Source organism: Carcharhinus amblyrhynchos, chromosome 29 (genome assembly GCF_965287045.1).
Source record: "Carcharhinus amblyrhynchos chromosome 29, sCarAmb.v2.hapA, whole genome shotgun sequence".
Taxonomy (NCBI): Eukaryota; Metazoa; Chordata; class Chondrichthyes; order Carcharhiniformes; family Carcharhinidae; genus Carcharhinus; species Carcharhinus amblyrhynchos.
Genome location: NC_137352.1, coordinates 19445266 through 19470864, shown reverse-complemented (window position 1 = coordinate 19470864; position 25599 = coordinate 19445266). Strand labels below are relative to the sequence as shown.

Genomic DNA, 25599 nt, shown 5'->3' with positions numbered 1-25599 from the left:
TTTAATTGGGGGAAATTTCTGTCCAAACATCTTTACGTTGTTGGATAAGCAGTCTGAGAATTCAGCAGGTGGGGAGGAATCGTGAGAGAGGTTTGTGAGGTACAATTGGTGAAAGCCAATGCTGTGCCTTTGGGCGATCCTACTATAAAACCATTGAGTCCCTACAGTGCAGAAGGAGGCCATCCAGCTCATTGAGCCTGAATACCCATTCAAAAGGGCGTTGTACCCAGGCGCACCCCTCCTCCGTTGTATCCCCTTAACCCCACACAGTTAGCAGAGCCAATCTGCTTAATCTGCACATATTTTGGGCTGTGGGAGGAAACCAGAGCACCCGGAGGAAATCCATCCAGACACAGGGAGAATGTGCAAATTCCGCACAGACAGTGACCCCAAGCCGGAATCGAACCCGGGTCGTTGGAGATGTGAGGCAGCAGTGCAAGGGCAGCATGTTATTGAGGAATAGAAGGAGCCAAGGACTGAAGGAGGAGTGAGGAGACGCACAACTGGAGGACAATGGATCAATATTCAACTGTGTGAGGAGTTGCGGACAACTCAAGAGGGATGTGGAGAATTAATTTACCATTGTCGCTGTCACACCGATGTCACTTCTGACTTAAAGATACGTTTTAAGATCTTCAATGCCAAAATTAAAATTGGCTTTTTTGTCCAATCCAGGGAACCCACGTTTCAGAATTCAATATGACATGAGCATAGATCAGCTGGATAGTTCAACGTCTTTTCCAAAAGGTAGGGGAGTCTAAAATGAGGGGGCATAAGTTTAAGGTGAGAGGGGGGAGATATAGAAGGGTCCAGAGGGGCAACTTTTTCACTCAGAGGTGATAAGTGTCTGGAATGAGCTGCCAGAGGCTGTAGTAGAGGTGGATACAATTTTGTCTTTTAAGAAGCACGTAGACGGCTACATTGGTAAGATTGGTATAGAGGGATATGGGCCAATGAGGGCAACTGGGACTAGCATGATGGTAAAAAACTGACTGTATGGACAAGTTGGGCCAAAGGGCTTGTTTCCATGCTGTAAACCCCTATGACTTTATGGTATCAATGCAAAAAATTGTAAATACATAACAATACAAAATTGTAATAGCTACCAAGAACAGCAGGCAGCAAGCAAATGGATTCAGTGCTCTCTTGTGGGCTTCTTCTGAACTGCAGCAATGTGACTGCTGACAACATGGTGCAGGTAGAAAGGATGTAAAACGATGGCTTACTCTCCCCCTCCCATCACCCTCTCTCCACGCCCACCATCCTCACCTTCTCCCCCCCCCCACCACCCCATACCCCCCCTCCCCGCCAAACTGCATTACCTTCACCAATTGGGAACAAAATCCACAGATAACAGGGAATCCATGAGGCTCCACACACAACTTGAAAGCAGAAAAAATTCAGATAACTTGCAACAATTGTGGTCCAGATTTTGCAAGCAGCATTACGGTAATTTACAGATTAGGCAGTGAATTAGACAGAACATTCCAGCATGCAAATAAGGGAGGCGATGGCCTAGTGATCTTATCGTTAGACTATTAATCCAAAAACGGAGTTAATGTTCTGAGGAACCGGGTTTGAATCCCAACATGGCAGGTGGTGGAATTTGAATTCAATAAAACATATCTGGAATTAAGAATCTACTGGTGACCATGAAACCATTGCCAATTGTCGGAAAAACCCATCTGGATCACTATTGTCCCTTAGGGAAGGAAATCTGTCATCCTTACCCAATCTGGCCTCCCTGTGACTCCAGTTCTACAGCAATGTAGTTGACACTCAATTGCCCTCTGAAGTAGCTGAACAAGCTGCCCAGAACAGAGGTAACTTGGGATGGGCAATAAATGCTGGCCAGCGATTGATGGCCATGTCCCAAGAGTGAAAATAAAATGCAGTTAAGTGCATAAATCAGGCAATTGCAGCGTGAGTTGCTCATCTCTGCACCCTCCACAGCCTTCTGTAAATACCAGGTGGGCACAGTGTTGCACTGTTTCCCCAGTTCGTTGCCAAGTATAGGTTGGGGTTTGTACCAGTGTGTTTCCAATCCAATGAAGAAGGAAGTATTGTTTCCAGCCAGTAATGAGGAATGAGAGATGGACCAGGTTTCACTAGGGAAACATTCAGCCTTTACTCTTTCATAAGGCAGTACAGACAAGATCAAGGAGTGATCCAGAGTAAGAATAATTAATTGGAGGAAGGTCAATATCAATGGGCTGAGAACAGATTTGGCCCAGATAAATAGGAATCAAACATTGACAAGCCATTATTGTAACAGAACAATGGGATGGTCTTGAAGAAGAGAAAGTTAGGGGTGTAATGCTTTATCTTGTCAGCTTGGGTCTTGTCTGTCTCTCTTGTGGGAACCATGAATTGGATTCAATTGGATTTTGAATTTAGTTTTTGGAACAAGTAAGGAATGGATTTGGGTTTGCCCGGTCCATTCTGAGCATTGGATTTGTAACTTTAGTAAATGAATAAGAAAAGGAGAAGTACAGTCATGTTACATTCCCCTGTGTAAGGGTTAAGATAGGCAATCCAGCACTATCTGGGTTAACACTATCCTCCTCACAGTTCACAAATATTTCCAAATTTTGCATCATCGTTTTCTTTATTTGTGCCTGGGATGTAGGCATTGCTGACCAGGTCAGCAGTTTTTTTGGTATCTTTGGGTACTTTAATATTAGTCAAAAGTGCAAGTCAATTTAACCCAATCTTCGTCCCCACATGAGGGACAAACAGGATTCAAGATGACAAGACATTGCATCCCAGTTTGGGCTTGATCCACGCTGACAGGATGAGGCATAGCACCCCCTCCTGGGCTTGATCTAACACTTCATCTTAGCCAAAAGGCTGAGATGACTTGAGAACTTGCATCAGATAAACTCTCGCAGGCAAAGGGAGAACATGCAGACTCTGCACATACAGTGACCTGAGGCTGGAATTGAACCTGTGTCCTGAATGCTCTGAGGTAGCAGTGCTACTGTCCCGCTGATCAGGAAGCTGTCCTCTTACTGCCTGCCACTGGGACCTGTTGGAATGGTTTATGCTATGATTCTCCTTCTGCACCTTCCTTGGTTGTTGGGCTCTGGGCTCGGTTCTCAAAGTCTGGGCTGGGAGCTCAGGAAGAAGACTCACAACACCAGGTTAAAATCCCACAGGTTTATTTGGTAACAAATGCCACTAGCTTTCAGAGCACTGCTCCTTCATCAGGTGAGTGGGGAGTTCTGATCACAGACAGGGCACACTCAGTTTACAAAATACTGATTGGAGTACAAGTCTTTACAGCTGATCAAGTCTTAAAGTGCAGACAATGTGAGTGGAGAGGGTGTTAAGCACTGGTTAAAGAGATGTGCATTGTCTCCAGCCAGGACAGTTATTGAGATTTTGCAAGCCTCGCCAAGTCAAGGGGGTTACAGATAGTGTGACATGAACCCAAGATCCCAGTTGAGGCCGTCCTCATGTGTGCTGAACTTGGCTATCAGTTTCTGCTCAGCGACTCTGCGCTGTCTGTGTTGTGAAGGCTGCCTTGGAGAACGCTTACCTGAAGATCAGAGGCTGAATGCCCGTGACCGCTGAAATGTTCGCCAACGGGAAGAAAACACTTTTGCCTGGTGATTGTCAAGTGGTGTCCATTCATCTGTTGTTGTAGCGTCTGCATGGTCTCCCCAATGTACCATGCCTTGGGACATCCTTTCCTGCAGTGTATCAGCTGTGCTGCTGAGCTCAGGCGCAGCACACCCTGAGGGCAATGAGCTAGCCTCATCTCCTGCTTCTTCATGGTTTCACCCTTGCCAGGTCAGCACTGTTCACCAATCCCTAAATGTCTTTGTACTAAGGAATTAGCTAGGCCAGTTAAGAAGCAGTCAAGTTCCTGAGGATCTGGAGTCACAGTTAGGTCACACTGGATGGCAAGTTTCCTTCCCTGAAAAACATTAACCAACCAGATGGGTTTTTAAAACAATCAATGATAGTTTCAGTCACCATAATTGAGACTAACTTTAAATTCCAGATTTATTTATTGATTTTTTGATTTGATTTGATTTATTATTGTCACATGCATTTGTATACAGTGAAAAGTATTGTTTCTTGTGGGTTATACAGACAAATCATACTGTTCATAGAGTACACAGAGGAGAAGGAAAGGAGAGGGTGCAGAATATTGTGTTACAGTCATAGCTAGGATAGAGAAAGATCAACTAAGTATAAGGTAGGTACAATCAAAAGTCTGATGGCAATAGGGAAGGAGCTGTTCTTGAGTCGGTTGGTATGTGACCTCAGACTTTTGTATCTTTTTCCCGGCTGAAGAAGGTGGAAGAGGGAAGGTCTGGGGTGGGTGGGTTCCTTAATTATGCTGGCTGCTTTTTCGAGCAGCGGGAAGTGTAGACAGAGTCAATGGATGGGCAGCTGGTTTGAGTGATGGACTGGACTTTAAATTCTACCACTCCCCTCTTTGTGAGGCGAACCATGTGAAGATTCATTGATCGCAAACAGGAGTTTCTGGTCTTGGGGCGAGCTTGGCTAGAAAATCCCACCCTATAACTCCAAAGGCTCCAGGTCGGGGGCTTCAGTTACATTGATAGATTGGAGAACATGCATCTGTTCTTCTTCAAGAAAAGAAGATGAAGAGGCAATTTGATAGAGGCGTTCAAAATCTCAGGGAACTGAGTCATTGGCAGTGGAATACCTGCAGCCAGAGATCCCGGCTTCACTGGGGGCATTTCAGTGCCAGAGCTCCCACATTATGGTGGACATCTGGAACCTATAATGCGTGAGAGGCTGACTGCTCTCCATTACCAACAGCGCCATCCAGGAGAAATGGCTGCTGCTGATAATGCATAAAAACATGGAAGATAGAAGTAGGAGGAGTCCATTTGGCCCTTCAAGCCTGCTCTGCCATTCATTACATTCATGGCTGATTGTCCAACTCAGTGGCCTAATGCTGCTTTTTCCTCATAACCTTTGATCCCATTCGCTCCAAGTGCTATAACTATCTGCCTCTTGAATGCATTTGATGTTTTGACACCAACTATTTCCTGTGGTAATGAATTTCATAGGCTCATCATTCCTTGGGTGAAGAAATGTCTCCTCTTTTTAGTCTTAAATGGTCTACCCTGAATCTTCAGACTGTGACCTGTGGTTCTGGACTCCCTCACCAACGGGAACATCCTCCCAGCATCTATCCTGTCTAGACTTGTTAGAATTTTATAAGTCTCTATGAGATCCCTCCTCATTCATCTGAACTCCAGAGAAAACAATTCTAACCTAGTCAATCTCTCATCATTCATCCCCGGAATCAGTCTGGTAAACCTTCGCTGCACTCCCTCGTGAGCAAGAACATCCTTCCTCAGAAACGGAGAACAAAACTGTATGCAGTAGTCACAGTGTAGTCTCGCCAAGGTCCTGTAAAGTTGCAACAGCACATCTGTGCTCCTATACTCGAAAGCTCTCGCAATGAAGGCCAACATGCCATTCACCTTATTTACCGTCTGCTGCACCTGAATGCTTATCTTCAGTGACTGGCGCACAAGGACACCCCAGTCCTGCTGCACACTCCCCTCTCCCAGTTTACAGCCATTCAGGTAGTAATCTGCCTTTTTGTTTTTGCTTTCAAAGTAAGTAACCTCATATTTATCCAAATTATATTCCATCTGCCATTGATTAGCCCACTCAACTAAACTGTCCAGAATATTCTGAAAGATCCCTGCATCCTCGTCACAGTTCACCCTCCCACCCAACTTGGTGTCATCTGCAAACTTTGAGATGTTACATTTTGTTCCCTCATCCAAATCATTAATGTACATTGTGAATAGCTGGGGTCCCAGCCCTGTGTCACCCCACTAGTTATGCCTGCCAATCTGAAAAGCACCCATTAATTCCTACACTGTGTTTCCTTTCTGTCAACTAGTTTTCAATCCATCTCAATACACTTCCTTCAATCACATGCGCTTTAATCTTGCACAATAATCTCTTATGCGAGATTTTGTCAAGCGCTTTCTGAAAATCCAAATATACCACATTTACTGGCTCCTCCTTGTCAACTCCAGTAGTTGCATCTTCAAAGAATTCCAACTGATTTGTGAAGAACGATTTCCCCATTCCATGCTAACTCTGTCTGATCCTGTCCCTGCTTTCTTAATGTTTCGCTGTAAAATCCTTGATAATGGCTTTGAGAGTTTTCCCCATTACCAATGTTAAGTTTACTGGGCTATAATTCTCTGTTTTCTCTCTACCTTACTTTTTGAATCTTGGAATGATATTCACAAATCTCCAATCTGCAGGGACTGTTCCAGAGTCTATAGAATCTGGAAGATGACCACCAATGCACCCATTATTTCAAGAGCCACTTATTTAAGTAGATTATCAGGCCCTGGAGATTTATCTGCCTTCAATCCCATCAACTTTCCCAGTACCATTTCTCTTCTAATACTGATCTCCCTCAGTTCTCCCCTCTCACTAAATCTTGCATTCTCTAACATTTCTGGCATCTGATTTGTGTCCTCTTTTGTGAAAACAGGGTCAACGAATGTATTCAGTTGCTTGGCTATTTCTTTGTCCCCTATTATCACTGTTTGCTGTGCAGATACATGGATTTGGGCCAGTGTCTGTGGGAGTTTGCGCTTTCTCCCTGTGCTTGCGTGGGTTTTCTCTGGGTGCTCCGGTTTCCTCCCACACCCCAAAGATGTGCTCTTAGGCTGATTGGTGTAATAAATTGTCCCTAAATTAGTCTCCCCTCAATCTGGTTTCCAACGTGGAGTGCCATAAGCATAGCCAAGGGTCATGGGTGGAGAGGGGACTCACAATGTTGAAATGGCGGCGTGGGCTCGTTGGGCCAAAGAGCCTGTTTCCTGTGCTGTGTTGTTCTTTGTTCTTTATATATTCCCCTATTGCTGTCTGTAGGGGACCTACATTTGTCTCCACTAACCTTTTTCCCTTCTCGTATCTATAGAAACCCTTAGTGTCAGTCTTGATGTTCCCTGCAAACTTACTCTCGTACTGTATTTTCCCCTTCTTAATCAATCCCTTTGTCCTTCTTTGCTGAATTCGAAACTGCTTCTAATTCTCAGATCTATTATTTTTCTTGGCCAACCTGGATGCTCCTTCCTTGGATCGGATACTCTCCTTTGTAAGCCATGGATTGGTCCTCTTATCCATTTTGCTTTTGTGCCAGACAGGAACAAACAGTTTTTGCAGTTTCCCCATGTGTTCCTTGACTGTTTGCCATTGTCTATCCACTTTCACTCCTTTAAGTAACCCTCCCCAATCTATCAATGCCAACTCACCCCTCATTTCCTCATAATTGCCTTTATTAAGATTCAGCACCCTAGTCTCTGAATCAACTACTTCACTTTCTATCTTGATAAAAAATTCTATCATGTTATGGTCGCTCATCCCTAAGGGATTTCATACAGCTAGATTGGCAATGATTCCTTCTCATTTATATAGTACCCAGTCTCAGATAGCCAGCTCTCTAGTTGGTTCTTCCACATATTGGTCAATAAAACCATCCCGTATACACTCCAGGAATTCCTCCTTTACGGCATTGTGGTTAATTTGATTTGCCTAATCTATGTGCAGATTAAAATCACCCATGATCACCGATATTCCCTTATCATATGCTTCACTAATTTCATGTTTAATGCCATTCCCAACATCACCACTACAACTTGGGGCTCTATATATGACACCCACTAATGTTTTTTGCCCCTCAACTCTACCCATACAGACTCCATATTATCAGAGCTAATATCCTTTCTCACTATTGTGTTGATTTCCTCTTTAACCAACAGTGTCACTCCATCACCTTTTCCTTTATGCCTCTCCTTTCTAAATATCGAATACCTGGGACATTCAATTCCCATCCCTGGTCATCCTGCTGCCATGTCTCCGTAAGCCCAATTATATCACATCCGTTTAAATCTATCTGCGCGATTAGTTCATTCGCTTCATTGCAAATACTCCGTGCATTAACGTAGAGAGCCTTTAAGCTTGTCTTTTTGTCTTGATCCCAGTATTTTTCTCTATACACTTGGGCTTTCACTGGGGTTCATTGTGAGATCCTGGAGAAAGGTAAGAGACAACAAGAGATGGGGTGGGGGAATCAGAGGAAAGGGTGGAAGGCCACAAACAAATTCAACAACCCACAGGGTTTTCTTGTCACTTGCACTGCATGGTGAGTCTCTCGCCTGTTGCTGGTTCAATAGAGGGTGGGATGAAGCTCTGAAACGGGCATTCACTAATCACTTAAGAACAAGATCCCGCCCCAGAATTAATCAGGGAAATTAATCAGGGAGTGCAGAGGAGGTTCACTAGGCTAATACCGGAGATGAAGGGGTTGGCCTATGAAGAGAGACTAAATAGACTGGGTCTGTACTCGTTGGAGTTTAGAAGGATGAGGGGGGATCTTATAGAGGCGTATAAGATAATGAAGGGGATGGATAGGGTAGAGGTAGAGAGATTCTTCCCGCTTAGAAAGGACAGCAGGACTAGAGGACACAGCCTCAAGACAAGGGGGGGGATGTTTAGATCAGAGTTGAGGAGGAACTTCTTCACTCAAAGGGTGGTGAATCTTTGGAATTCTCTGCCCGTTGAAGTGGTGGAGGCTACTTCGCTGAATATATTTAAGTCATGGGTAGATAGGTTTTTGATAGACAAGGGAACTAAGGGTTATGGGGAGAGAGGGGAAAGTGGAACTGATCCACTTCAGATCAGCCATGATCTTATTGAATGGCGGGGCAGGCTCGAAGGGCTAGATGGCCTACTCCTGCTCCTATTTCTTATGTTCTTATGTAAGTGGGGAGGCAGCAGGGTTTCCCATTTGTACCCTCCCACATGAGCCATCTCGAAGGGAGTTAGATTCCACACCTTAAGGCAGAAGCGAAAAAGCAGCTTGAACCAATATTCTTATTTCCCCATTTTTACTGATACTTCTTTCAGGGAAGTTGCTGTCCAAATGTCCATGAAAGGTCCATGGGAGCTGTAAGCGTGATGAATAGGATGGGAGAACACAGAACACTCGGAGACTGTATAGGAATCCCTACGTTGGTCACAAGGCTTGTAACTGAGGAGAAGGAGGCTTCAAAATAAATAGAGCTGATGGTCTATGACTGTTGGAGATGGAACATCTTTAGCTCCCTGGTGACACCATTAAATAAAAGTCAACCATGTGTCATCAATGTCACAACAGATGAAGTATGATACTCTTCAAGGTGATAACTTGCAGCATTAACTTGTGTCTTTTATCTCCCTTAAGACCTTCACGTGTGAAGCAGCACACTGCGGAGGTCGCAAATTCCTCAGAGGAATGGAATCTTTATGAGGGTGTGTCATCACAGAAACCATTCAAACCACTGAGCTGGGGCGTATGCAGTGAGCAATAAAGAGCCAACCAGACAAGATTTTCTTGAATTAAATAAAGAGCAAATTTGTTAAACATTAAATAAACCCGAGGGAGAAAATAATAAAAACATGATGAAATATGCACACACACACACACACACACACACACACACACACACACACACACACACACACACACACACACACCTATACATGCACCTACACATGCACACACACATGTAGAAGCACACACTCACACATACACAAATACATACTCACACAAATGCATGCACACACACGCATACCCACACATTCACATGCGCACACACTCTCTCTCACACAAACATGCACGCACGCACAATCATTCACACAAACAAATGCATGCGCGCATACATATGCTCGTGCACACACACACACACACACACACATGCATTCACGCACACTCACACGCACATACGCACACACGCTCTCACACAAACGCACATGTACATGCACAAACACAAACACACAAACAACACACACGCACACGTTGGAAATGAGTAAATTTAGGGTCCAATGAAAAATGTTAAAAGAGCATAAAGTGGTCAGATGTAGAAGAAGTTGTACCTATTATGAAATATTGGTTTGCTTGTAGATTTTTTTTAGTTAAATTTGGCTTCCAAATTGGAAGAGAGCACCTTCAGCCTGTCTATTCTATTGAGGTCTTTGTTGCAATCTCTTGTTTTTGTCGTGGGAGTCTGCTGATAGGATGGGAAAATCTGGTGAGATGACCAAATCATGTTTCACACTAACATAAATGGGTGATGTGATTATCTCCGCCCCCAGCCAATGACATGGCATGTTCCCCAACATTGGGAACAGAATTTCTAAACATTCACACCTCATTATCAGGCCTCCAAGCCTGAATCAACCCCCTAACCTGTAATAAAGTTCATTTACATCAGCCTTAGGGCAGAAAGACCGGAAGCCCGGCTGGTGTCCCGAGGTATGCACCTGATGAGCAGACTTGTGGTGATTTGTGGTGCTTGTTTCTTTAAGGGCAACACAGCAGAGTAAGGGTCACCTGACTTGGGGGACCAATTGAGACTGAGGATCACAAAGGGTGAAGTCCTCTTTAAGAATGAGATACGTAAGGAGCTCGATGCAGGCATGAGGCAGTTGTTTACTTATGAATAAATCCTTTTAGTTTTCACTAATGGAGTCATTGAAAGTGCATGATTACACAAATTACCCAAGGAGCTCAGGTGAGTGCATGGTTCACAGAGCAGGGGGTCATGCCCAGGCATTAGCCTGGCAATGCATAGGCACTGCACCCTGGCAGTGGCGCTCAGAACTGTCCAAATGTTACCCAGAGAATGCCAAAACTGGCAGTACTGGGAAGGGGGATGCACTGACTAGACTAGAATTCAAAGACTCAGGTTAATTCTCCAGGGGCATGAGTTTGAATCCCACCACAGCATATGGTGAAATTTGAATTCAGTAGAATTCTGGAATTAAAAATCTAATGAAACCATTGTCACTCGTTGTAAAAACCCATCTGTTCACTAACGTCCTTTAGGGAAGGAAATCTGCCGTTCATAACTGGTCTGGCCTACATGTGACTCGAGAGCCACAGCAATGTGGTTGACTCTCAATTGCCCTCTGAAATGGCAACAAATGACATCATGGGACCTGCCTTGAGGTCTCTGAGTCCTGAATGATACAGGGAAAATGCCCCCATTGCTGCTGGCAGCTTCAATGCCACTTTTCCTGCCTACCACTGCTGATTTCCCGGAAAATCTCACCGGTGGTAACTGGCAAACCGGCTCTCCCATGATGATTTTGTACATGCTCATGTAAAGTGCGGAAGGATATTCCTGATAGTCCAGAACCCAAGGTCACAATCTGCTGATTCAGGGTAGACCACATAGGACGGAGATGAATTCATTACCACAGGAAGTAGTTGATGCCAAAACATTGAATGTATTCAAGAGGCGGCTGGATATAGCACTTGGAATGAGATTGTAATAACTCCACGGAGGCAAAAGTCCCATCACCAAGTTACCTTATTTACACCATACATCTGTACACAGCCAGCTCTCCAGTTGGTCCCTGCTGAACGCAGGCTGGGAGTCTGACATACCTGCTTTAAGTAGAGAGCATGGGGCTCCCTGATTTAACCATCAAGTAAGGCTCATCAGTCGGTTCATACTCTAGCAAGCCAACCTCATTAGCCTGGCTGAAGTCATCACAGGGATCAAAGGTTACGGGGAAAAAGCATGATTAGGCTATCGAGTTGGATGATCAGCCGTGATCACAGTGAACGGTGAAGCAGTCTCAAAGGACCAAATGGACTCCTCCTGTTCCTTTCTTCTCTGTTTCTATGTTCCTTTGGGAATCAGTGTGTTGGAGCTGATCCTTCATATTTTCACTGATATGAAATGCCCAGTCCACACGCAGTTCGAAATTCAGGCCAAACATTCCAACCGAAGAAAGAGGAAACTCAAATAATTTCATAACCCAATCAACTTTGTCTTTTGAAATAGGGCGGTGGGAAATACTTTATTAAAGATATCAGACTCTGCAAAGCTTCATAACATGGAGGCAACTTTGAAAATACAATTGCTTATAGAATATTTCCATATTTCATTCAATCAAACTTACAAGAATTATTTAATAAATGATAAATTCAAGCACAAAGTGAACATTAATTATCAAAGCCAATTGTTAGTAATGGTCACACGGTAACAATGGCATTGACTGCAAATTGGAGTCACTAAACTGTGTGCTGTGATGAGCCTGTGAATTTGGTTTAAGATTATTATTATTAATGACTGCTTTTTAATATAAAAACAAAGAAAATATAATTACATTGGTAATAACCTGTAGTGATTTCCTAGATAAAAGTCTTACCCTATTAGTCAACATGTATGTTACACCTAATTTTGAAACTGCTTCAGTCAGAAATTGGGTGTAAAATTTACAGATTGTGTGGGGAATATTCCCATCCCGCCTGCCACGGGAATCGTAGCAGGTGGGAAGGGCTAGACCTTGCAAAGGGCTGCTAACCCTGGGTGGAATTTTCCAGACTTTGATCGAGCACGACCGGGCAATCCTGTCCATTATTTTATTATGAATGTATAGATAATCAATGACATATTAATAAACAGGATGGTATAGGGGATCTTGAAAAATCATTTAGTTGGACAATTCAATCACATACTTTAAAGAGCGTTCTAATTTTCAGTTGTTTTTAGTGTCTATAATTTGACTTCACGGTGTAGGAGAGACCAGGATGCTGGCTTCCACCACCAATAGAACATTTGATACAATGGCTGGGATTTTACTATCCCGCCTGCAATGGGAATTGGAGCGGACGAGGGGCTAACCATGGATAAGTCCGTTGACCTCTGGCAGTTTCAGGACCGGTGAGGCCATAAAATCCTGCTTAAGGACGGAGAATGCTGGGGAACTCAGCAGGTCTGGCAACATCAATAGGGATCTGCCCCTTCAGGTGCTGCCAGACCTGCTGAGTCCTTTCAGTATTCCTTGCTTTTGTTTTAGATTGGCATCCGTGGTATTTTGGTTAGAATATTTGGCTTATTGGTTGATCAACGGTTCTGGTCAGACTCATCATCAAATGCTTTAAGTGGTTCCGCACTATACATGTTGAATATTCAGATGCTGGCATTTAATTAAAAATCATTAAAATGCAAGAGGCCAGAATGAACGTGGAAGTTGTATGAAACTTAAAATAATAGTGGTGACATCCTTATTGTCCGATATTAACAGATTGAAGAAGTTGGCTGTAATTCTGAGTTTATTAATGCTTAGCAAATCTTTTTTTAATATTACTGCTCAGAAGTGCAACACCTCTTCATGCCAGTCAGTTTCAGAAAACTGTATCGACTGTAATGTGTAACAAGCAAATACGGAGTCTACCATTTGTAATTGTTTAAAAAAAGCAAAAAAAAGTGCATTTCCAAAAGTCTTTTCTGAGATCTGTATCATACAACATCAGGAACTGAGCAAGAACTCTTAAATTGATTTAGGGTCTTATGTCTGCAGGGAAATATAGCTGAACATTTCTACAGGATTCACTTTATTGTGATTGCTGAACTGTTATTAGTGCAAAGAGTATCAGTGTGATGACAAATCCACTTGATGTTTTGAAGGCACTCATAGCATTTCCTGTAGGAGTGGCAGCTGGGGGGCTGGTGTAGATATTCGCGGTGGTCTCTTTGCTGGTGGTCCCATTGATTGTCACATTGTTGGCAACTGTGGTTAGTCCACTGTTTGTCATTGCACTGCTCATGCTGGATGTAGTAGTGTTGGCCATGGATCCAGTGGATGCAGTGCTGTGATTGGATGCAGTAGTGTTGGCCATAGATCCAGTGGATGCAGTGCTGTGATTGGATGTAGCAGTGCTGGGCATTGAGGCAGTGGGCGTAGTGCTGGCTGGTGTGGTATGTTGTTCTGTGTGAATACAATTATATTTAGTAAATAATATTTCTATGTTCAACAATACAAACATTTTCATTAAGATCCCAATTATACTGATTGAGGGCAAGAGATTTCACTTCTTTGCTCACTTACAAACCCCTCGTTATCTTGCATTCAATTTGACAAAAGGGGGATTCAAGATGTGAAGAGCGCACGGATGGGATTTGCATCCCTCAAATTTTTAACTCAGAAGATATTAGGCATGACATTTTTTGTCAATCAGCAAAGGAATTGAACTTTGATTTGGTTTGATTTATTATTGTCACATGTATCGGAATATGGTGAAAAGTATTGTTTCTTGTGTATTATACAAAGCATACCATTCACGGAGTACATAGGGGAGAAGGAAAGGAAAGAGTGCAGGATGTAGTGTTACAGCCTTGGCTAGGGTGTAAAGAAAGATAAACTTAATATAAGGTAGTCCATTCAAAAGTCTGATGGCAGCAGAGAAGAATTCTTGAGTCGGTTGGTACATGATCTCAGATTTTATATTATTCATATTAAGCCTGTGAATTCATACGTATGAATATGCAATGTCAGCCATGAGTCACTCAGTTCCCACTGAGAATATTGCTAGCTATTGTGGGAATATCAACAGGGCTATTACATATGATTTTGTTTCTCACTATTGCATCTTTAAAGTTCTGTCACTCACTGAAGTTCATTTATTGGTGTCACAAGCAGGCTTACATTAATACTGCAATGAAATTACTGTGAAAATCCCCCAGTTTCCATACTCTGATGTCTGTTCAGGTACACTGAAGGAGAATTTAGCATGGTCATTTCACCTAATCAGCACATCTTTTGGACTATGGGAGGAAACTGGAGCACCCAAAGGAAACCCACGCAGACATGGGGAGAATGTGCAAACCCCACACAGAAAGTGACCCAACTGGGAATTGAACCTGTGTCCCTGGTGCTGTGAGGCAGCAGTGCTAACCACTGTCTCGCTCCCAAAGCTACATATTAGGGACTTGTACAGCAGTATTTTTCAATTTTGGGACTTCTCCTTAAAAGTATCACATCTCCAAATATTCCCAGTAAATATTGCCAGACTCATAGGGATATCTTAACTGAAGCTCTGAGTTATTATCAGGCCCTTGAAGGGAAAGAATGAGCACTCCCCAGTAAACATAATTCTATTAGGATAATGCAAGAGAATTAATTTGCTGGTAACTGTGTAGAAAATTAATGAAGAGCACATAAGATTTGAGACAAAATGCAGACAGTGAATGGCATGCTCACTGTTGTGAGAGCCTCAGACTCACTAATACTAGGCCCAGAAATTGATAGTAATCTAAAGGGTAAATGAGCTGAGATTTTCCAGATCAGTTGGCAGGATTGTAAATTCCTGGTGGAAATCAATGGACTTTTGGCTGCCTGTCCAAATGTTCCCCCAGCACAGGACATTTCATACTGCGAGTGGGAAATTCCAGCAATTGTTTGTAAATGGATGGGTTTGAAATGCACTCTGGGCCTCTTTGCCTTTGAGCGGCAGACAGTTATTGGAGGTTCGCAGAAGAGACAGCCACAGTGGTCAGGCATGTTCTGCAGTCCTTCTGAAGAACAGGACAGGGAGACAAATGGGAATGGGTGTTGCAGGAGTGAACTGGCACAAAGGATGAGGCAACTAGGAATGGGGAATGAATAATAAACTCCCTACAGTAAGAAAGAGGCCATTCGGCTCATCGACTCTGTACCATCTCTCTGACAGAGTATCTTACCTCTTCCCTGCCCTATCCCAGTAACTCCACACATTTCCCATGGTTAATCCATCTAATTTACACATCTGGGGACACTAAAGAGCAATTTAGCATGGCCAATCCACCTAACCTGCACATCTTTAGACTGTGAGAGGAAACCAGAGCATTGTAGGAAACCCACACAGACATAGGGAGAATGTGAAAACTCCACACCGTCACCCACGACTGGAATCAAACACACATCCCTGGTGCTGTGATGCAGCACTGCTAACCGTTGTGACGTTGTGCCACACAAATGGTTGGGAGAGGGGTGGATTGGGAATGATTGCAATGTTGATGAGAAGAATGGATGCTGATGGTGGAAATTGGGGATGGTAGTGGCAATAACAGGTGTCGGAATGTGGCGGCTAGGGGATTTTCATAGTAGCTTCATTGCAGTGTTAATGTAAGCCATACTTGTGACTAATAAATAAATTGTACTTTAATTGGCGATGGTAGAAGCATAGTTTTAGAGTCGGAAACATGCAGAGTTTGAAAATGGAGCTGTGAGGTGTATTCCATCTGCTGTGCAGTTCCAGTCAGGTAACTATTTTAGGTGTCAAAGATATGTAGAGGGACAAGTAGTATTGGGGAAGCTGGGGGGCTGCAGAAGGACTTGGACAGCTTAGGACAGTGGGCAAAGAAATGGTAGATGGAATACAATATGGAAAAGTGTGATGTTTTTGGAAAAAGAAATGAAGATATAGATTATTTCCTAAATGGGGAAATGTTTAGAAAATCAGAAACATAAAGGGACTTGGGAGTCATTGTTCACGATTCTCTTAAGGATAATGTGGAGGTTCAGTCATCAGTTAGAAAGGCAAACGCAATATTAGCATTCATGTTGGGAGGGCTAGAATACAAGAGCAGGGATGTACTTCTGAGGCTGTATAGTGCTTTGGTCAGACCCCATTTGGAGTATTGTGAGCAGTTTCGGGCCATCTATCTAAGGAAGGATGTATTGGCCTTGGAAAAAGTCCAGAGGAGGTTCACAAGAATGATCCCTGGAATGAAGAGCTTGTGGTACGAGGAATGGTTGAGAACTCTGGGTCTGTACTCATTGAGTTTAGAAGGATAAGGGGGGATCCTATTAAAACTTACAGGATACTGTGAAGCCTGTGTAGGGCAGATGTGAAGAGGGTGCTTCCAATAGTAGGAAAAACTAGAACAAGAGGGCACAACCTCAAGCTAAAGATATAATCCTTTAAAACAGAGATGAGGAGGAATTTCTTCAGCCAAAGAGTGGTGAATCTGTGGGACTCTTTGTTGCAGAAGACTTTGGAGGCCAGGTCATTAAGTGTCCTTAAGACAGAGATAGATAATAGGACGGATTATAGGACGGATGTCAGAGGTAGGTTCTTTACTCATAGTGTAGTAAGGGCGTGGAATGCCCTGCCTGCAGCAGTCGTGGACTCACCAACTTTAAGGGCATTCAAATGGTCAGTGGATAGGCATATGGATAACATTGGAATAGTTTAGGTTAGAGGATCATTAGATTCGTTCCACTTGTCGGCACAACGTCGAGAGCCGAAGGGCCTGTACTGCGCTGTAATGTTCTATGTTCTAGATAAGTTCTTGATTAATAAGGGGATCAATGATTGTGGCGAAAAGGCAAGAGAATGGGGATGAGAAAATGATCAGCCATGATTGAATGGCGGAGCAGACTCGACTAGCAGACTTATGTCTTGCAGACATAATATGACTAGCAGACTTATTCCAAGTCTTATGGTCTTATTGTAATTAACTTGTTGCTTGTAGCCTGTAGCTGAACCTTTACAGAAAACCTGTTAGGCCACATGAAGAACTGGCTTTCATGAATGCAGCTGGCTCAGTTTCAGCCAATCTGTGATACACTTCCTGCTTGTGTATGCAAAGGATCAAATGTTTGTTTCACTCATGAATCTTGAACAGCAATTTTTCTGAGCCATAATCTCTGGGTTTGTTTCCCACCCCATGATTGATGGCCAAGGAAGGCACATTCATAAATCTTCAAATCCTTTCAACACGCCAATGGCTGGCAGTTAGAGTGGGAGAGACCTCTGGTCAGCCACACCTGATGTGGAGTGTCATCCCTGGTGACAGACTAGCAACCTGTTCTGGGAATTACTAGACATGGAATCAGACAAAAGTCTGCCTTAGTGCACCACTCGGTGTGGGAGGAGAATTGGAATTGAATCACTTTGAGGGGAGACTCCACCTAACTTAAATAATCTCAGGAACCTTTAGGGAGCCTTGAACATGGCCTGTGTGCAAGCCACATCTGGATGTAGGATGTAATGAAGGCCTTGGGGAATCCATGACCAATAATGTCAGAATGCACAGGATTGTCTGATATTCCAGATATGATTACTCATCCTATTTTTTCAGCATTGGCCAAAACAGAGAGCGAGATAAAAGAAACTAATCATGCATTTTGACCCCATTTTCCAGCATCTGCTCTGCTTCAGGAGCGGATCTTGATTTCAAATCCAATCACCTTAAGTCTACATCCCTTGGTAATTGCACTCCCCATTAGGGGAAACAGTTTTTTTCCCTCACCACACTTTCTAGACTCCCCATCATTTTGACAATAAGTGATTTACTCCCAAGTCACCGAACATCCAACCTAAGGAGAACAAGAGATGTAGTTTACGAGCAGATTTTCTCACTGATTATCACATTGTGTACTGGCCTACCTGAGATAAGGAATTCAGTGTGTTGTTCCAACAACATACCAGCGGGAGCAATGCAAGGCAAGGTTGTAATTCCATTCCTGTTTTATATCAGTAATAAGTCTTACAACACCAGGTTAAAGCCCAACCAGTTTATTTGGCATCTCACCTGATGAAGGAGCGGCGCTCCAAAAGCTCGTGATTCCAAATAAACCTGTTGGACTTTAACTTGGTGTCATGATAGTTCATAATGTGCCCACCCCAGTCTAACGCCAGCATTTCCACATCATGGCTATCATTGACATTGCAAACAGCTGGCTCAAAGTGGAGAGGATCTCCAAGAAGATTGTGTTTATATCAAGACTGAAATTCAACCATCTAAAGCTTTTTTGTTATTCATTTGTGGGACAGGGCCATCGCTGGCTGGCCAGCATTTATTGTCTATCCCTAGCTGCTCTTGGAGGGCAGTTGAGAGTAAATCACATTGCTGTGGCTCTGGAGTCACATGTAGGCCAGGTAAGGGCAGCAGATTTCCTTCCCTAAAGGACATTAACGAACCAGATAGGGTTTTCCAATAATCAACAGTGATTTCACTGTCATCAGTAGATTCTTAATTCCAGATATCTTTTATTGAATTTAAATTCACCATCAGCCACGGCGGGATTTGAACCTGGGTCTCCTGAACATAAGCTGAGTTTCTGGATTAATAGGCTAGTGATAGTACTACTAGGCCATCACCTCCCCTAATTGTACACAACTTGTGATCTGCCAAGAATTGGAACATTATGCCAGGACCCAGGGCCTTTAAAGCTTGCAAGAATAATTATGCAAATAATCAGCTTATTGGGAAATCATCATGATGTTAGTAGTAAGCAAAGGAAATGAAATCTTGCACGATTGTTATATAAATATATTTTCTATGAAACTATATTGCATCCACTCATCTATCATTGTCAACCAGCATCTAAAGATAATCCTCACCTGAGCTGATGAATGCAGTTGTAAAAAATGTGCCATTAGTTGTCTTGATATATGCACTGAAACAGAATAGGAAAGGTGATTATTCACTTTGGAATCATCAACAAGAAGGCAGATTACTACCTGAATGGCTGTATATTGGATGAGGGGAGTATGCAGCAGGACCTGGGTGTCCTTATGCACCAGTCACTTAAGGTAAGCATGCAGGTGGTAAAGAAGGCAAATAAGGTGGTAAAGAAGGCAAATAGTACGTTGGCCTTCATTGTGAGATGTTTAGGGTACAGGAGCAGGGATGTGTTGTTGCAATTATACAGGACCTTGGTGAGGCCATACCTAGAGTATTGCATGCAGTTTTGGTCTCCATTTCTGAGGAAGGATGTTCTTGCAGTGAAGGTTTACCAGGCTGATTCTGGGGATGGCGAGACTAATGTATGAGGAGGGATTGACTTGGTTAGGATTGTTTTCGCTGGAGTTGAGGAAGCAGAGGGACTGAAAAAAGACTTGGACAAATTAGGGGAGTGGGCAAAGAAGTACCAGGTGGAATACAATGTGGAAAAGTGTGAGGCCATGCACTTTGGAAGGAGAAATGGAGGCACAGACTATTTTCTAAATGGGAAAATGCTTAGGAAATCAGAAACATAAAGGGACTTGGGAGTCATTGTTCAAGATTCTCTTAGGGTTAACAAGTAAGCTTAGTTGGCAGTTAGGAAGGCAAATGCAATGTTAGCATTCATTTCAAGAGGGCTAGAATACAAGAACAGGGATGTATTTCAGAGGCTGTATAAGGCTCTGGTCAGACCTCATTTGGAGTATTGTGGGCAGTTTTGGGCCCTGTATCTAAGGAAGGATGTATTGGCCTTGGAAAGGGTCCAGAGGAGGATTACAAGAATGATCCCTGGAATAAAGAGCTTGTGGTATGAGGCTGAGGACTCTGGGTCTGTACTTGTTGGAGTTTAGAAGGATGAGGGGAGGATATTTCTGAAACATACTGTGGGGCCTGGATAGAGTGGACATGGAGAAGATGTTCCTACTAGTAGGAAAAACTAGACCCAGAGGGCACAACCTCGGACTAAAGGGATGATATTTTAAAACAGTGATAAGGAGGACTTTCTTTAGCCAAAGAGTGGTGAATCTGTGGAACTCTTTGCTGTAGAAGGCTATGGAGGCCTGGCCACTGAGTGTCTTTAAGACAGAGATAGATGGGTTCTTGATTAATAAGGGGATCAGGTGTTATGGGGTTGGACAGGCTCAGTGGGCCAAGTGACCTAATTCTGCTCCTACATCTTGTGGTCATATGGTCTTATAGAATGGCGGAGGAGAGAATGGGGAGACAATGGGGGGAGAATGTGGGGGAGAATGGGGGAGAGAATGGAGGAGAGAATGGGGAGAGAATGGAGGGACAGAATGGCAGGGAGAGAATGGGGGAAAGAAATGGGGGAGAGAAAGGGGGAGAATGGGGCAGAGAATGGGAGGAGAGAATGGGGGCAGAATGGGGGGAGAATGGGGGAGAGAAGGGGGAGAATGACAGGGAGAGAATGATGAGAAAATGGGGGAGAATGAGGGGGTAGAATGGTGGGGGAGAATGAGTAACTTGACTATGGGTCGGCCAGGTAGATGATAGTTCAGAATATGTAAATGGGTGATAAAGGAACTGGCCTCGCATCTTGCACAAACATAAGGTGTTGCGCAAAGTGTTTCCCATCCCGTGTGCAGATTGATTCTTTCGCGTGTATGATACCCATGATATTTCTGTGACGATAGTGTGAGCATCTCTCACGGGAAAGAGATGAAAAGTTAAAATGCGTTGATTGTTGAAGACCTACCTAATTGTCACGTTGGCTGACATATCTGCAGGCGAAGTCCACATGTTCGTCTTTGTCATATTTCTGCTTTCAAGAATGCCAGAACAGTTTGCTGAGTTACCCGTCCAAGTGCCAAAGCTGGAGCCATTCACCACAGCTGATAGAGCCACTTCAACCTGATGGTTAGTCTCTAAAATGGTAACTAGGGGAAAGCAGCAACACTGATAATAAATACTTGTATCGAGATGAAGATTGTCGCAGCTATGGCTTTGTAGAAAATACAATATCTAGCAAAAGGTTTTCTTTTGAAATTTGAGGGATGTACTAAGCTTGTGATGCAGTTTACAAAAGGAAGCATAATTGTATCCACAAAGGTGTTATACTGCGGGTGCTGGAAGTCTGAAATAAAAACAGTAAACGCTAGCTATGCTCAGGAGGGACAAATAACCTCTCTTTCCCAGTTCCTAAATCAAATCTGACCTAGTGGGTTTCAGACATTGTGGGATGTAACCTTTGCAGGTGACATCAGCGTAGTATCTATGTGGTTGCCATCACCAGGTTTGGACAATAAGTACTTAGTAGAATAGCTATACTTATAGTCAGAGCGCTAGAATCTATGGAATCCCTATAGTGCAGAAGAAGGATATTCAGCCCATTGAGTCTGTGCCAACTACAGTCCCACCCAGGCCCTATCTCCACAACCCCATAAATTTCCCCGCTAATCCCCCTGACCCTAAGAGGCAATTTAGCATAGCCAATCAATCTAACCCACACACCTTTGGACTGTGGGAGGAAACCAGAACAAGCAGAAGAAACCCACGCAGACACAGGGAAAAAGTGCAACCTCCACACAGGCAGTGACTGAGACCGGAACTGAACCCAGGTCCCTGGCGCTGTGAGGCAGCAATGCTAACCACCATGTCACCGTACTGTCCAGGATTGATTCTGCCCAGGAATGCCCATGCACAGCCTCAGGGGTGCCCACTCTTCGGCCTGGTTGGCCGATAGGGGTCACTCGATCTTCCAAAACTTTGCCCCTTAAAGCAGCTCACTATTACAATCTGTCTTTGGCCATTCTATATTATGCAAACGAATGAGCATTTCAAAGGCATTGAAGTCAGAGATGAACCAAACTCTAACAGAATAAGTGGCTATCCATGAATGAGTCATTTTTTTAATGTAATAATAATAGGTAGCTATAGTGAGGGAGAGGTGAAAAGTTAATATTGACATGGCTTTAAAAAAGGGGGCAAAAAAAGGTCATCAAAATCTACAAATAAAACCTATAGGAATTGGTCTCTATTTAAATCAAGATCATCCCTGCAAATCAAGATTATCTGAGTTTCCTCCCGTTGCCCTTTAGGCAGAGAAAAATATAATTGAAAGCTGAAAATGTTCAATAATATGTCAGATAAAACACACTCCTATCAGCTTCAATCACCAAGGCGCAAAAGGAAATAAATTAAATTACGGTTCACAGAATTACGTTGCATCAAACCTACAGCACAGAAGCGAGCTTGTTGTTTGAACTAATCTGACCCAGTTTACACAAAAACTTCCTTTTATTGCCTTTCCCCTCCATGTTCTTCCTTCTGATTGCTGTCCAGGGACAATGTTGGCAATAAGTGATCCTTGATAAGCTATTGGTAGGATTTGATTAAGTCAGATTGGAATGACCCAAACGATTCCAGACCAGAGGTTGGTCCAGATCCTGCTCATGTCTAAATAATGGCCACTTTACTGGGATAGTGCAGGGCAAGTGGCTCCAAGGACAAAGCATTCTGCTTATCTGGAACCCCTTCCACAAACATTCACTCCCCCGATCACTAAGAGGCAATTTAGCATAGCCAATCAATCTAATCCGCACATCTTTGGACTGTGGGAGGAAACCAGAACATGCAGAGGAAACTCACGTAGACACAGGGAAGAAGTGCAACCTCCACACAGGCAGCGACCTGAGGCCGGAACTGAACCCAGGACCCTGGTGCTGTGAGGCAGAAGTGCTAACCAGCATGTCACCGTGCTATCCAGGATTGATTCTGCCCAGGAATGCCCATGCGCAGCCTCAGGGATGCCCGCTCTTTGGCCTGTTTGGCCGATAGGGTCACTCAATCTTCCAAAACTTTGCCCCTTAGACCAGCTCATTATTACAATCTGTCTTTGGCCTGAGCGGTCATTCTATATTGTGCAAATGAGTGAGCATTTCAAAGGCATTGAAGTCAGAGATGAACCAGACTCTAACACCTGCTATGATAAACAGCAGCAGCATCTACAAGATGCACTGCAGCAACTCACTAAGGCTCCTTAAGCAGCACTTTCCAAACCCATTACCATCCAGAAAGACAAGGGCAGTAGATATCTGGAATCTAGGATTTTCTCCATTACAGTGATCATACTTTAGAGGTGATTAATTGATTCTTAGACACCTGAGGCATTCTGATTTTGGAAAAGGTGCTATATAAATGCAAATCTATGACATGCCCTTTGTCAAAAATAGTGTTCAGTGATTTTTCTTTTTAAATCTAGCTAAATTTTGTCATTCTCATTGAGTTAACCTAGACCCCAGCAAAGCTGCACAAGATTAAAAAGCTGGCCAATCAACAATTTCCAAATGATGATTGGAAACCACCCAATATCGTCATTACCACCAAAGGACACAAGAGTCTTTTCAAAACAAGTGAGAGTAAAGCTCCTTTGCTCCAATAGTGTAAAAAGACAGGTTTAGCAACTTAAAGTATATCACTGGCTACTTAGTGAGAGCTGTAAGGGCTAACTCTAGAGTCTGCTTCCCAGAGTTACAAACACTTAAGCCGAGGTCATATTTTGTTCCCACATCACGGGTGAAACATCCAACTGGCCCTATATCATGATACAATCATTGGGAAGCGCTCATCCCAAGGTATCCAGACTAAGATACAGACTAACGTTAATAGTATAGAGAAAGCAAAAAGGTCTGGGAAATTGCTTTGTTGAGGTTTCAGCTGAAGGTGCCAGATTCCAATTTCTAAACTATAAGGAGGAAGTCTGGCTTTGCAGAGGCAATTTAATGAGGGAATTCAGTTAAGTGGAATAAAACTGGTCTGGGTCGCTTTGTGGCAGAGAGGTTTAAGGGATGGTTTAGCAAATAAGTTCAAAATTACCAAGGGTTTTAATGGAATGAATTAGGAGAACCAGTTTCTACTGACAAAGGAGGGTTCACCAATGAGAGAACAGATTATTCTAAGCTGTAAATACATCTGCCACCTCTTCAAGACAAAGAAATGGTACCAACAAAGGTGGTGGGATTTTCCGACCACACTTGCCCCAAAACTGGAAGAACCCGCCCAAGGTCAACGGACATTTGCATGGTGTGCTCCCCCCCCCGCCTGCTACGATTCTCATGTCGAGTGGGCTGGGAAAACTCCCCCCCCAGGATGTGCCATATGCTTACATAAATGTCACCTATTAATTAACATGCAACTCAATGTAACAATCAGATTTACCCCCAAGCGCAGATAAAACATGATCCTTTTAAAATGATTAGAACTAAATTAATTAGAACGATGCGGAATTTAGTTCACTAAAGGTTTGTAAAATATTGAATATGAGCATATTAGCAGTGGATTACTATGACATAGGTGAAATGCCTTTTAGACACACCAGATTTAATCTTAACCATCTAACCATATATTTCTGCATACTATACTAGATAAGATGGCTTATTGAACACCAGGGCCTGCTAACAACATGCTTATTTTGCAAATTATTTCAATACCTGTCGACAAGGTGATGCATTAATTGGAGAAAAATAAAGTTCAGCTACCTTAGATCCTATTTTTGACTCTTTAAAGTTAGAAAAATGCATAATCCTTAAGAATTTGGAATGATTGTACAGAAAAGAAAATTGCTAAGATTTGACAGGAACTCACCATTATATGTCTTGTTTGGCATGTAATCAGCTGAATTGATAGTTAGTTTGACTGAATTATGAAAGGTACCATTCGGAATCATGCAAGGACTTTGAGAATAGGCTGGTGTGCACTGAAGGAGCAGGCAAAAAAGTAGCACTGGTAAAACTGGAGCCATTTCTTCCTCCGGATAGCTATGCTGGACAGCAGAAGTGAAGTGGTCAGCGGTTACTTCAACTCTCCGATTCCTTCTCAAGAAAGATGCAGTGCTTTAGCGAAGGTGTGCCACTCCGAGACTACTGGCAATGAATTTATATCATTCTGTTTTCATCACTGGGTGGGTCATTGGTAAAACCTGTACTACCTGGTATTGTTTAGAAGATGAACCTGATGCCAAAAGTAATCACTGCTTAATAATCTTGCTGACGTTTTGTGTGACAAGGCTTTAATGAGTCAGCGCTCTACTTGTATCAAATTTCGTAGTTTATTTTCAGAAGTTCAGTAGTTTATAAGACGTAGGAGCAGAATTAGGCCATTCGGCCCATCGAGTCCATGCTGCCATTCGATATAATCTGATTTGATTTATTATTGTCACACGTATACAGTGAAAAGTAGTGTTTCTTGTGCTCTGTACAGAAAAAGCATACCATTCATAGATAAGGAAACGAGGGAGTGCGGAATGTAATGTTACAGTTATAGCTAGGGTCCACAGAAAGCTCAA

General features: G+C 43.2%; 1 protein-coding gene across 1 annotated transcript; it reads right to left on the bottom strand.

Moving 5' to 3' along the window:
• Positions 1 to 13417: 13417 nt before the first annotated feature.
• On the bottom strand, positions 13418 to 25167 carry LOC145359790 (uncharacterized). Its single transcript, XM_080214568.1, has 4 exons — positions 24900 to 25167; positions 21013 to 21193; positions 19193 to 19248; positions 13418 to 13791 (listed from the first exon to the last, which is right to left on the bottom strand). Exons 1-4 carry the CDS (start codon positions 25054 to 25056, stop codon positions 13418 to 13420), a joined length of 768 nt encoding a protein of 255 aa, XP_080070694.1. The 5' UTR covers positions 25057 to 25167.
• Positions 25168 to 25599: the final 432 nt, after the last annotated feature.

Bases quoted from the DNA above. Each gene is read 5' to 3' on its own strand.
- LOC145359790 (XM_080214568.1), bottom strand. From the start codon at position 25,056: ATGGCTCCAGTTTTACCAGTGCTACTTTTTTGCCTGCTCCTTCAGTGC. The intron at 21,194-24,899 runs GTGAGTTCCTGT...GCTTTCCCCTAG, and splicing joins GCCAAACAAGACATATAATG to TTACCATTTTAGAGACTAAC. The intron at 13,792-19,192 runs GTGAGGATTATC...GTATTCACACAG, and splicing joins AACTGCATTCATCAGCTCAG to AACAACATACCACACCAGCC.